At 39.7% G+C, this 14,316-nt stretch overlaps 1 protein-coding gene across 3 annotated transcripts in view; it reads left to right on the top strand.

The window, feature by feature from the left end:
- The window catches only part of LOC144691796 (bromodomain and WD repeat-containing protein 1-like), a 179,193-nt gene that overhangs the window by 40,397 nt on the left and 124,480 nt on the right, over positions 1 to 14,316 (top strand). For all 3 annotated transcript variants that reach the window (XM_078560282.1, XM_078560283.1, XM_078560284.1), the window contains 4 exons: positions 1,389 to 1,489; positions 2,704 to 2,744; positions 3,870 to 3,968; positions 4,613 to 4,766. In XM_078560282.1, the coding sequence (XP_078416408.1) occupies positions 1,389 to 1,489; positions 2,704 to 2,744; positions 3,870 to 3,968; positions 4,613 to 4,766 (395 nt within the window). The remainder of the gene's footprint in view (positions 1 to 1,388; positions 1,490 to 2,703; positions 2,745 to 3,869; positions 3,969 to 4,612; positions 4,767 to 14,316) is intronic.

Below are 14,316 nucleotides of genomic sequence, written 5' to 3' on the forward strand. Positions count from 1 at the left end.
AGTGAAATCAGTTGGCTCATGGTATGACAAACATCTGGGGGTAGTTGATGAGAGATCCATAGCATCTGTTTGGGGTGGCATCTGTCACTTGGTTTCAGAGTGTGGTTTGTCTGACCACAGGTCGCTTATTAGTTTACATGAACTGTGTACTTACTGTGAACATTCGAGTATAAGTGTATTAGAGTATAGAGTATTTTGTAAGTTGTGTTATCCTTAGGAATCTGTATATATCTGTGAAGGCATAGTTGTTGGTGAAGGAGTATTGTAATATAGTTCATCTTCTCTTGTTTAATAAATGTTTTATTCTTTTGTTAAAAGTTCATCAGCTGGCTGGTGGCCCTGTTCAGTCGCGGCTCTCCACATTTCTAAGCAAAAAAATAAAAGTTAAGATCTATCAAGCAGGGTTCTACCCTGGGATCTGATTTGTCCAGTGATAATATCAGTTGCGATCATCATATCATGTTAAGGGATATGGAGAGTGGCTGGGAAAATGGAGTTGAAGCCCAAGATCAGCCGTGATCGTATCGAATGGTGGAGCAGGCTTAACGGGCCATGTGGTCTACTCCTCCTATTTCTTGTGTTCTTGTATGTGCAGTCAGAAATGCAACTTTCCATCTTTGTTTCAGTGAATCCGAACAGCCTAGTGCATGAGTATCTAGCTATCAGGTTCATTACAAGGATGTTTGAAATTTGACTTTATTTGTTAAAAATGGAAGTATGCTGGGCAAGCCAACGCAGAGTCCAGCACTATACCTTAAATTTGTTTGAATGGCCACTTTACTCTGTTTTCCAACTCCCAGGCTTTTGATGAGCTACATGTGTTAATCAGCAAGGCAACAGAAGCCTCCATATTGGCTGCCTTTGTTGCTGGTGCCAGGCAGGCAGTTCCCGCTTCCTGGAGGTATTCAGCACCTCTAATTGGCTCAGAGCTTGCCTCCTGGCTAATTACAGCATTTAAATTTAAAAGTACCTGAGGTGCGAGGTTGAGCCCCGGAATTCATCGGATGTCAGGTTGCCAACCCCTCAGTGAATATCCAACTCCTGGTATCTATTCATCTGATTGTTTGTTTGGAAATAACACAGCTTTGTATTCTAATTGACCTGTACTGGGTATATGGTGTTTTTGTTCTAAATTTGTTCTGCAAATGGCTTCTCAGTTTTATTAGATATTTTCTGTGATGCATAAGCATTTATTATCTTGGAATATTTAGTTTTGATGCTGCTACATTTGATTAAAATCTGCAATTAGAATACTACTACTTTTTGCCTCCCTATAGATGGAACAATTGTAATTACAAGCATATCTTGCTATTTTTTTAGTAGTTGAAATTAATTGTGGTTCCCGATTAAAATTTCGATCTGAGGAATATTTTTTCTCTCTCTAAAAGGTGGTATGTTCCTAGCAGCTGGCAGCAGTGATCATGTGATCAGAATATATTACCTTGGATCTGGAATCCCTGAGAAGATTTCTGAATTAGAATCTCATCTGGTAAAGACGTTACTAAAATTTTGAAACAGGCTTAAATATTATCATACTTTTAACAAATATTGGATTCCACTTTTTAAAAAAAATATACATTTACTAGCAATTCCCATCCTAACATTAACAGATTATTTTCAGGTACATGGCACAAGTGTTAAAATTATTAGTTTTAATATTGCATAAAGCACTTTACTTTCATTGCTTAAAATAGATTATACCCTACCCCTATTTTCAGTAACTTGTGATATTAGAGTTAATTTTTAGCCATTCGTCTGTTTAGTCCTGAGGAACAGTTTCTATAAAAGGGGAGAAAAAGAACTGCAATAGTTAAAATTGAAGATGCAATTTCACCATGTAAACTCTTACTGTCAAATCTGGTTTTAATGGAAAACCCATTACTGTAGTTTTCTTACTCTTCAAAATAATTTGCATTGATTTATGTAAATCCCAGTAACTTTTTATTATGTTCAAGGGTATGACAGCTAATAGTGGATGTATTAATTAAGGAGTTGTACGAGAATGGCCCAGTGACTTGCCCTTTCTTACCTCTAGCACAGCGATGAATTAGTTAGAGCATGTCCATGTTCTGTCTTCCTGCTTCTCTTCCATGCCAAGTGGCACATGAGACAACCCATGTCTTCCACAGTTTTTATATCCAGAAGGTCATGATCTGGGTTGCTTCTGTAACAAAAGACCACATGTATGTGGACAGATCATTAGCCTGACCAGGAGTGACCAGCATGTGTGCTGGGAGGTCACATCTCCACTCCCAAGGATGTTGGTACGTACCAGATGTGAACCAAAGACGTAACTGTTTTCTCAGTTCACCAGGGCTGCCTGGAGTGTGCCTCAAACCCGTAATTTTCTGACTCGGGTGTGAATGCTACCTCTGAGCCATGGCTCACTCAATCAGCACAAAATGCTGGAAGTACAAAGTAAGTTAACTAATGACTGAAAGAGAAAAGCAGGTGAGCAGATGCTTTGTCAGGTATTGACAAACTCATTTCCAATATATCTTTGTTTTTATTTTCCTAGTAGCCTTGCATTTTTAATCCTTACTGACTTTTTTTTGGGTGGCCCTGTGTATATTGATTATATGCAACAGTGAATGCTCTACACCTGTGTAAGAAGAGCATTGTTGTTGGTGACATGCAATTTTTCAAACAATTGACCACTATAGCAGTATTTTCTTATATTTGTATTTATTTTCACACTTTCAGGACAAAGTAGACAGTATTCAGTTCTCCAACAATGGTGACAGGTAAAGGTTTTATTTGGGGTTATTATTAAATGAGTGTTGTGAATATACCATCTATTTTACAACTTGACTTTGGATAATTCTTCACGGGGAACACCACCCTATACATGTAAATGTCTGATTTATTGATTGTGCGTAATTGGACATTTCCATTATGCTAACTGTCTCTGCAATAAACATCTGTCAAGTTCTAAATATTGACAGTTGTATTAAATATTGGCTAAAATCATTCATCACAGATGGTTCTTTAGACCCATTTAAAGAAAGAGGTAGGAGAGAATGCTGTACAAAGGGAAAGTTAAATTTGACAGCTGTGGTAAATAATCTTTATCCTATGAGTGAATCTGATCAAAATAACTGTCATTCGTGGGTTTTGTGGTCAAGTTCTGCTGCAGTTTAAAAGCATGCACCATAGCTGCCATCTGTGTATGAATGCCCAAATTAGTACTTCCTTTTAAGAAAATAGTACTAATAAAACCATTTCTATCTTAAATAAATTAAAATTGAAGACCTGTTTAATCTTGAAACAGCACTGGCTAAATTTGGAATAGTATCAATATATGGTTGGAAAGGTCTTAACATTTGTTTTAAAATGTCTCAAACGGAGTGGATGTATAACATTATGCATATAGGTTTTCCTTTTCAAACTTATCATTTAGAGGGGACATTGCAACTTCCCGTTTCATAAACTAGATTTAAAATAAACTGTACTCTGCTTTAGTTTAAATAATAGTTAACTTTATTGAGAAACAATAATATGTAATTGTGTATTGTTTTATTCAAAAATATAATTAGCAACTGTTTATTTTAATTTGAAGTGGTTATTTGTCCTATTAAGCTGATCGCCTCCATTTTCAAATTGTGCAGTAGTACCAAATATTCAGTCCCTAATTTCAATGAAAACTAAAGATATTCATACTGTGATTCTTTTTTTCATTCTACAAAGTTTTGTGTACTTCTCTCTTATTTGGAATTATTTAGCTTTTTGGAATAAACTAGTAGCTCAGGATTGCATTCACTAAATTTTGTAAGATGCAGATCGAAGAATGACTTCCTAAAAATAAAAACTCAATCTGCACAACAGATTCATCCTGTAGATGTGATGTTAGTGTCTTTTTTATGAAACAGATTGGTCAGTGGTAGCAGAGATGGAACGGCACGGATCTGGCAGTACCAGCACCAGGAATGGAAAAGTATCTTGCTGGACATGGGTGCTCAATTACCAGGGTAAGCTTTGTGATTTTTTGAGATTCCTCAGTCCACTGTTGTCATTTATTAATTTCTGTGCAAGTAGTTGTAAAGTGCTTAGCCAAAGGTGTCCAGAGTTTTAGAATTGTATCTTGTGTACAACTGTACTGTTGTTTGTAGTTCAGTTTTGATGTATTGGGCTTATCACTAGTGTCCTGATGAAACTTTGAAGAGATTTTACAAATGACCATGAATAACAGAAGGAAAATAGTAGAAAACAGAAGAACCAAAGGCTAGTTGTCTTTCTGACATCTGTAACAACCTAAAACTTGAATAAACCCTTCATAAGCTGTTGACTTTCACTGGATGTAACAAATTTGATTGGATTCTTGATGACATCCGGAAATATAGATATTATGACAAGTGATTTATTACATATATTGTACTGATCTTTAGAAAGTGACGTACAGATCTTTAGGAAATGATGTAAAAGCAGAAGGTTTATTAGCATCAGATGAGAGAATGGATTTGATTTATGTATTTCCAGCATTTTAGGTTTCTACTTAATTTCCAACATCTGTCATTTTCCTTTGCTTTTTGGTCATTGTGTATTACTTGCTGGTATCCCAAAAGGTTTTATTTCTGCCTTTATCATTGTGCAACTGCTGCTTATTGTCTTTTAGAACCAATTCCTGTCCAGGGGATGATAAGGTCACAAAACTTAAAGTGACTATGGTTGCATGGGACCGTCATGACAACAATGTCATCACTGCTGTGAATAACCATACTTTAAAGGTGTGGAATTCATATTCTGGGCAGTTGCTGCACATCCTAATGGTAAGTAGTATTCAACAAGGCGTGGTTATGATATGAAATTGGATCACTGACTCATAATGCAATGATTTAATGCTGTGATGCATTTTGTGAGGCTTTGAAATTAAGGAAGCCTATATGTTTTATTTTGTTCCTTAGGCTCTTTGTGAATTTCAGTTTTGCGTTACAATTTAAGATCAAGACCGTGTGCTCTTGCACGCTAGTGCAACTTATGATAGAAAGTCAGAGTACGCATAGGTCACAATCTTGGCTGTGCCTTTGGGAGGGTTGGTGCTTGGAGGCCTGCTATCTCCCTGCAAGGAGAGGGAAAATTGGATTTGGTCACTTCCTTGCAGCCAGTTCAAATTTCATTGACCGAGAATAGGAATGGGTCACAATTCAACTTGCGAAATTGAAGAAAAACTGGAAAATAGAGCCTGTGTTTAATGACTGAAGAGCAGAAATTATTGTTATTGTTAGATAATATAGGTGTGCCTGTAGTTGCCTTTCCTGTATGGATTTGAATATCATCACAGTAAATGGTGCAAGTATCTTTACTCATACTTACCTTCCATTGTGGAAGGCTACTTGTGTTGTGATAATCCTGTACTAAAAGAATTTATTGTATACATTGAAGTGAAATACTAGCACAATTAACTCAACTGCTGCCCCTCTTGTCCTATTCTTTTTTTCCATATTTTCTCCCTCCAGCTTTTATTTTTGCTTTTGCTTTGTTTCTAATCTAACCTGTTCATTCTGTAACTTAATGTTTTTCTCTGTTCCTTCAAAATTTAAGTTTATTTCCCTTCAGATCCTATCATCCACTTTGACAGTGGGAGAAGCATACAGGAAATTGGCCTGAAAAGAAAAGACCCTATCATACTGATTTACTGGGTTGATCTTTTACTTTTAAGCATGAATTACTCAGTAACACTGAGTGTATGACCACCTAGCTAGCATTATCACCCCTGATTATTGCTGCAGAAAGTAACTCGTTTGCCGCAGTCAGGGTGTAATGTAAAATTTCAATAGAATAGTAGGTGGCAGCAATGACTTCGTGGTAGCACTTTCCTCTGATCCAGAAAGTTGTGAGCTTAAGTATGCCCCCCAAACTCTTGAACACATAATTGAGACTGATAGTGCATGCAGTGCTGCACTGAAGTGCCAGAGGTGCTACCTTTCATTTGAAATATTAAACAGAGGCTCCGTCTACTAGCTCAGGTGAAGATAAAAGATCCCATGACATTATACAAAGAAGAGCAGGGGAGTGGGGAGTATTCCCCAAAGCCCTGGCCAATATATATCCCTCAACCAATATCACCAAAGCAGATTGGCTGCAAAATGTAGCTCCTTAGTAGCCAGAATTTTGGCGCTGAGTGCTGTTTTGACTCCAAAATGGCATCCACGTTGTGCATATGTGCACAGTCCTGGTGCAGTTTGCATGGATGCTATTGTGGTAAGTACATTGACAGGTGAGTAGGCACCATCTACAGGAAGTACGTAAGAGGCGGATTATGACATCATTGGTGCATAATGCTTTTTTGACACCAAGGGAAGGCGGTGGCATAGTGGTAATGTTACTGAACTAGCAATCCAGAGGCCCAGGCTGATGTTCTGGGGGACACGAGTTCAAATACCACCATGTCAGCTGCTGGAATTCAAATTCAGTTGATAAATATGGAATTAAAAGTTAGTCTCGGTAATAGTTACCATGAAACTAATCCTAGTAATCTGTTGGTGGACACAGTGCTGGACTGATGTGACACCCTGGAACCTTCTTTGAACATTAGCATTCACAGCCATGCTGGCAGCAGCCTGAGCTTGCGCGGCAGTAAGTTGAGCTTGCATGACTTTAGTCGACACCTATACTGTTGCACAGGTTTTTGGTGGCTTCTGCTTATCCTGTAATGGAAGATGAGATGTCAGCCATCAAATGCTGCATCATGGTTGGGCCCACAATGATGCTAATGAATCTGACCACCATTTCCACTCTGGAAAGGATAGGTTGTTGGCTTTCTGCAAAGCCCTGTGCAAAGTTGGTGAATGGCTGATGCACCTGTTGCCTTTTTGAGTCCTTCAAACATTCCCCTTGCATTCCCTATGTCGAAGTTGTTAATAAGTGGAGCTAGTTTGGATGAGTTGTGTTGGTATTTGTAGGTGTTAGGAATGAGTTTTAGCTTTAATGTTTAAGTTTGGTTTGTGTTTCTGTATGTATGTGTTAACAAAGGTCAAATGGAGTTTTAGTTTAACTTTAAAAGGTGCTGCATTTCTGATGAGATTTTAAACTTAAGAAATCAAACAAACAGGAGTAGAAGAATTGGACTGTTGTCTAGCAGCAGGGGGCCAGAGAGGCAGGCCCCTCCCACACACACACAAGAGAAACAGAAGTTTATTTTGGAAGCTGTTTGAGTTCAGTTGGTTTGAGGACAGCGGTGAAGCAGAAGGAACCTATAAGAGGACAGATAGCCAGTACCAAGCTAAGAAAAACCCCAAAATCCAGGAGAGTGGAAGAGGGGAAAGTCCAAATGGACCTTCTAGTCCGAGGAAGGACAGGAGCCTGGAAAAGGTCCTATTAAGTGAAGTTAAGAGTGAAGGGTAGAGAGAAAGGCTCCAAGCTTCAGATTTAAGGGGACAAAAGCTGCAGAAAGCAGATTTAAGGTGAGAACAGCTTGCAAGAGGCAAGAAGGTCCAAAGAGACAACTGAAGGTCTGTAACTCTTTGCTACGGACAAGTGAAGCAGTGGTATTGTTTTCGGTTGAGTTGGTGACAGTGAGTGCTTGGAAGACAGCTTGAATGCATGTGGTGACACGGAAGAGGAACATCGGAAGAATAATTCGAAACCCTGGAGATGAACCCTTGTGGAAGTTGCCTGAAAGAAAGCATTGGTTTGGGAGAAGATTCCAAAGCGAGGCCTTAGAGAGTGGACATTGGAAACCCTCCTGTGAAAGATGGAGTTCAGTGAGACTGGTTGCTTCACGATATGACAAGCATCTGGGGGGAGTTGAGAGATCCATAGCATTTGGTTGAGGTGGCGTCTGTCACTTGGTTTCAGAGTGTGGTGTGTCTGACCACAGGATGCCATAGGTTTACATGGACTGCGTACTTACTGTGGACATTAAAATATAAGATAGCCTTTGGTAACTTGTGTTATCCTTACAAATCAGTATATATCTGTAAAAGTATAGTTGTGGATGAAGGAATATTGTAATATAGTTCATATTTTCTTGTGAATAAATGTTTATTCTTTTGTTAAAAGTTCATTAGCTGACTCCTTTGACAGTGCTCGGTAGCCCTTCTCCACGTGTCTAAACAAATAAATAAAAGTTAGGATCCATCAAACTGGGTTCCACTCTAGGAGCAAGCTTGTCCACGAGTAACCTCAGCTGGGGGTCATAACAGAAGGACGTCTGGATATTCTGGCAAAGTTCATCGTTCATCTGAGTCTTCTTGCTCGGATCGCTCTTGTAATTAACGAGAGTGGACCGGATAGCTTTAATGACCAGGTTCCATCACAGTGGGGCTGGCCTGGAACCAGTCAGCATTTTCCACTCTTGCTGCCCATATTTTGACACTGTGGTATTGTAGTTGATGTCTCAGCATGTTCCATTTCGCTTTTGCACTTTGTGGGGGAATGTTGGAGAGTGCCTGTCCAATCAGGCTGAGGAACTGCTGTTTTTTTATCTGGGTAGGCAGAACTTTTGACATTGATAAAAGTACCACGTTTCTGCTTTGAATCAAAAAGCTTCAAAGGCTCCATCAAAACCTTGGTGCACACTGGGGATTGAGTCAGTGTTGTGGTAGCTACATGTATTGAGAATATTGTTCAGAGAGTTAAGTCTAGTTATGATTAGGTCCAGCTGGTGCTATTTGTCATGAAGAGATATTAATGTCTATAATGTCATTGGAAATTATTTTAAAATGGAATTTTAGTGGGGTCTGTGTCAATGTGTTGGACTCTGTGTCTTAATCCAATTAAGACACACAAAGGCAGCTAGTCTGGGTGCCTTGATGTATAGTAGTTTGAGATGTTAATTGGGTAAACAGTAAGGAAGTTAAAAGGTAAAGTGTACTTTTGCATTTGTTGAACAAAGCATTCAAGAGCGGGAGTAAAATCTTGCACCTAGCTGGGAGATGCTAAGCAATGTGTTTATATTACTAATAAAATTAGTGGGATAAAAGGATGTTATTGTTAAGAGATGTAACGTTAAAAGCCTAGTGATACAATGGAAAGCTTACATTGAAAGGGGAAGCTAGATATAAAGATGGAAAGGAGATTGTGTGTCAGGTAGAAGCATTTAAGATCTAACCAGCCTGTAAGCCTACAACTGTGCAAAGGAACCAAATTGCAAGGAACCTCATTTTGAATTTGTAAGGTCAGATGTGCTTTGCCTGGTATCTGTTTAAAGTCTATGGGTTACTGTTGCCTTGGAGATTTACCTGGGAGTGATTAATTTGGGGATTTGTTTAAAAGTTATTATGGTAGTAATTTGTAGACACGTGTATGTGTTTAATTTCTTGTTAAATTAATAAATGTTTAATTTAGTTTTATATAAAAAAACCTCGAGGCTTGGTGGTCTTATTCCTGAATTCAGAGCTGCATCTCAAACATACCAATTGAAAGTATAGGTTATGACAGTTGTTAAAGTTTCCCTCTGGGGTTGAAACAACTCAGCCTTTACCAACTGTTGTGTCATAACACCAATGCCCTCATCTTGGATGCCTCCAGGACACCTTGTGGCATGGTTTGTTCTGGAAGGAGGTTTTAGTTACACACAGCTCATAGTAGCAGCAAAGCTCAAGTAGTCTTTCTGTTCTCATCTATCTTTCCTGGGCCATGGTGTCACAGGCAGGAGGGCCATGCCCTTGTGATCCGTGCCCACTCTTGTGCTGAAAGTCCCCAGTAGGTAAAAATTTCTGACTTGGGGGTTCTGCTAATAGCAGTATGAAGCGCTTCATAAAACTGATCTTTCACCTCTGTATTGGAGCTTAGATACTCATGAGGATAGCTGGCTCTGTTTGAGTTGAGAAACAGTGGAGAGAACACATTCTGAATCATTTGTAGGTGGTTCTATTATTGAGAGTAAGAGTTCCTTACAGCAAAGCCTTTACCCCACTCGCGCAGTTCCTCTGAACTCTTACCCTGCTAGATAAGCTGGGAGATAAAAGAGCGCAAGAAGGATCGAGAAGAGCCGGGAGATAAAACAGCGAGAGAAGAGCTGGGACATAAACCAGTGCGAGAAGGAGCAAGAGAACTAGCTGCTACTGCTGGCAGTGGGTCTCAGTGGACCGACCAGATTTGAAGAAAAGCAAGTGTGACATCATAGGGAACTAAATAAGTGGTTGGTGAGTATTTTACTTTTTCGCTCATTTATTTTTTAAATACCGTGGAAGGAACATATCTTTTTATTTCTGTTGGATTGTTGTAAAAAACATCTTTTTATTTTCTGTTGGACTGTGGATTGGAATTAGAATGGATGCAGTTTGAGGGACATATCCACTGGAACAGGATTAGAGATGTTGCAGTCCTTGAACAGTGTGCAATGAAAGACAGGATGATGCTGAGGTGGAGTCCTGGACCAAGGGAGCTGCTTGACAACAGAATTTTAATTGACTCCTGACCAGGTGACCAGGTTTTGTGTGAGGGCAGTGCAGCTGAATAGCTCCTCGCCTGAAAGGAACAAGACCTAAAACCTCTGGATCCTGTGTGTGGAAGATTCCAGTAATTCCACAATAATAGATAGCTGGCTTTTTCTCCTCATATCTCTATAACCTGCTCTCTCTCTGAGGAAACACCTGTAAAAAGGAAAAAGGGAAAACCACTGTTGGAGACATTGAAAAGCAAGTTCTTAACCAGTGAACTAAATACTGAAAGTGCTGGAAGACCACCTCGTGTTATCAAGAACTGAAAGGAATTTGGAAGTCATCGATCAAAATCAACCCATCGAACTCTGTACTCTGGATTGCTGCTATTGAACTCCTTTATCCCACCTTTAAAATCCATGTTTTGTGTGTCTTGCGTGCGTGTGTGTGTGTGTAGGGATTTAAGAAGCGGGTAGAGTTTAAGTTATAGTGTTAAAAGTTAGCAGTTCATATTTCTTTCGCCACAATTATTAAGTTTTCAAACCTGGTGCTCGTACTCTGTTAACCTAAATTAAAGAGTTCAGTAGAATTGGGGCAATCTGGCGGTTTGATCAAAGCTTTTCACATTTGTCGCGACTCAGGGAACAGTGGGGCTTGATATTACAACGCACTGTCCCCAGTGAGTTGTGACAACTGGTATAATTTCTTGGTAACTGTAAGGTTTTCTTCATAATAAGATTTTTGTAATAGCAGCAGTAAAGCTTATTGAGAGTAGTCAGGTTTATTAATTAAAATAAATAAAAAAAATAAACTGTCAAATAATTAAAATAAATCTCCACAAATATCTGTGTAATTAAGTAGTGTATAACTTTTAGTTGTGGGTGGTACTAGCTTTTAATAAAATAAAATAAAAATTAAACTATATACCTAAAGCACATTACTATATAATTAAAGTATAACTTTTAGTTGTAGGCGGTACTAGTATTAAGCACAGTAAATTCTAGTATACATAGGAATTATTCCAAGTTAATTAAGAAAGTAATTAAATTAACTAAATAGCATAACACCTATCCAGCGTTTGCTTTTTATGTTGTAGCTGTGGAATGTGGGAGCTTCTGGATGCCAAGGCGATCCAGGACAAGCATGTTTGCAGAAAGTGTAAGTAGCTAGAAGAATTCCAGTTCAGGATATTGATCTGAAAGCCGAACTGCAGACACTGCAACATAAGGGAGGGTGAGAAATACCTGGGCACTTTGTCCCAGAAGACAGTCACACCTCCTCGAACAGGGTCATCTGTTTTGGACGGTGGTGAGAGACAGGAGGCTGTGACTGTGAGTGAGGGAGGTAAAGGGACCAAGCAGACAGTTGTGGAGGAGCCTCAAATTATCAAACAGGTACAAGGTGCTTGCTACTTGTGTGCATGAAAGCAAGATCTGCGGGATGGATGAGCAGGCTGGCCAGGCACCCTGGTACAGGAAGCTGTTCAAGCAGGGGGAGCAGAAAGAAATATAGTGGTAGTAGGGGATAGCATAGTGAGGGGGGGAATTGACACTGTTCTCTGCAGCAGAGAGTGAGAGCGCTGTGTTGCCTGCCTTGTGCCAGGGTTCGGGACATTGATTCCAAGTCAGGAGTATGTTGGAATACTCCCCACTTGCCTGGATGAGTGCCACTCCCACAACGCTCAAGAAGCACTTTCAGTATTTAGTTCACTGGTTGAGAACTTGCTTTTCAATATCTCTAAAGTGGTTTTCCCCTTTTCCTTTTTACAGGTGTTTCCTCAGAGAGAGAGAAAGAGAGAGAGAGAGAGCCTATGATTGGCACCACATCCAAAAACATTCACTCCCTCCACCACCAGCGCACAGTAGCAGCACTGTACTATCAACAAGATGCACTGTAGGAATTCACCAAAGCTCCTTAAACAGCATCTTTCAAACCCACGACCACTACCATCCAGAAGGACAAGGGCAGCCGATAGATGGTAACAGCACCACCTGGAAGATCCCCTCCAAGTCACTCACCATCCTGACTTGGAAATATATTGCTGTTCCTTCACTGTCGCTGGGTCAAAATCCTGGGACTCCCTTCCTAATAACACTGTGGGTGTACCTACACCACATGGACTGCAGCAGTTCAAGAAGGCAGCTTACCACCACCTTCTCAAGGGCAACTAGGAATAGGCAATGAATGTTGATCCAGCCAGCTAAGCCCACACCCCGTAATTGAATAAATAAAAAATTTAAAAAAATTGTTGAGGACTGGAGAGGAACTTAATGGGAGGGGGTGGATTCAATTGTTGTGGTACATCTAGGTACCAATGACAGGACAAAGGAAGAGTTCTGCATAGTCAGTTTGAACAGCCAGGTACCAAATTAAGAAGCAGAACCTCCAAGGTAATAACTTCTGGATTATTACCTGAGCCATGTGCAAATTGGCATAGGGCAAATAAGATTAGAGAAATGAATACGTGGCTGAAAGACTGGTGTGAGAGAAATGGGTTCCGGTTTGTGGGGCACTGGCACCAGTACTGGGGAAAGTGGGGGCTGTACTGTTGGGCTGGTCTACACCTGAATTGTGCTGGGACCAGTGTTTTAGCGAGCCACCTAACTAGGGTAGTAGAGGGCTTTAAATGGGGTGATGGGGGGTGGGTGGGAGGGTGAGGGATCAAACTTGGGTAGATGTAACAAATCAAGGGGTAGAGTCAAGGCAGGGGACCAAAATAGTAATTTGGGGAATGAGGATCAGAAAATGGCAGGAAGGGACAGAGAAAAAAATCTAGGAATACACCAGCAGCCAAGACTAGATGTTACAAAGATAACTAAAAGACAAAACTAAAGGCTCTGTATCTGCGCATAGCATTCATAACAAAGTAAATGAATTGATAACACACATTAATATGATATGATCTGATAGCTATTATAGAGAGGTGGCTGCATGATGAGGATTGGGTCCTGAATGTTGAGTGGTATATGCCATTCAAGAAGAATAGGAAGCTAGGTAAAGGTGGAGGGGGTAGCACTGTTAATCAAGGGTGGCATTGGTGCAATAGTTAGAGATGACCTTGGTTCAGGAGATCTGGATGTAGAATCGGTTTGGGTAGAGATGAGGAATAGTTGGAGAAAGAAGTCACTAGCAGAAGTGGCCTACAGACCCTCTAACAGTAACCACATTGTAGGACAAAGTATATAAGAATTTATTTTGGGTGCTTGTGATAAAGGGATAGCAATAATCATGGGTGATTTTAATCTACATATCAACTGAAAAAAATCAGATTGGCAGTAGTAGTCTGAATGAGTTCATAGAATGCTTTTGAGAGAGTTTTTTAGAGCAGCATATTCTGGAACCAACCAGAGAACAGGTTATATTAGACTTGCTATTGTGTAAACTGACAGGATAAATTAATGGCCTCAGAGTGAAGGCACCCCTAAGTAGCAGCAACCACAATATGATTTAACTTTACATCCATTTCGAAAAGAAGAGAATCTAAAATAGGCATTTTGATCTTAAATAAGGGCTGCTATATGGCCATGAAAGCTGAGCTAGCTGAAGTGTGCTAGGAATGCTAGGTTAGCAGTGGCAGACATTTAAGGGGATATTTTAGAATACACAGAATAAGTATATTGCTGAAAAAAGAGACATGTCTAAGCTTTTCGTATTGCACTTTGCGTATTGATTAAAAGCATTTTTTCCCAAACACTTCCAATACCCTGACCAATCTGGATCAAGCTGCCTGGTTTAAATTTCAAACAACGCTTGGCAGTTAACTGTCAGTCACTATCAGTGGTGCATTCTCCATGGCAATGCCACTTGCCAACCAACCAATCAGCACACTCTTTACATGCTGTATAAATTGTTGTTTTCCCCATATATTGGTGGTATTGCGTGCCCTGATTGCAAGACGAAAGGCTTAGACGTGTTTCTTCTTTCAGCAATCCTCAAGTTCTCTACTTATAAATGACAATAAGTATATTCTGAGTATAAAAAAAAATTCGAAGGG

Source organism: Cetorhinus maximus, chromosome 16, assembly GCF_964194155.1.
Source record: "Cetorhinus maximus chromosome 16, sCetMax3.hap1.1, whole genome shotgun sequence".
Lineage (NCBI taxonomy): Eukaryota > Metazoa > Chordata > Chondrichthyes > Lamniformes > Cetorhinidae > Cetorhinus > Cetorhinus maximus.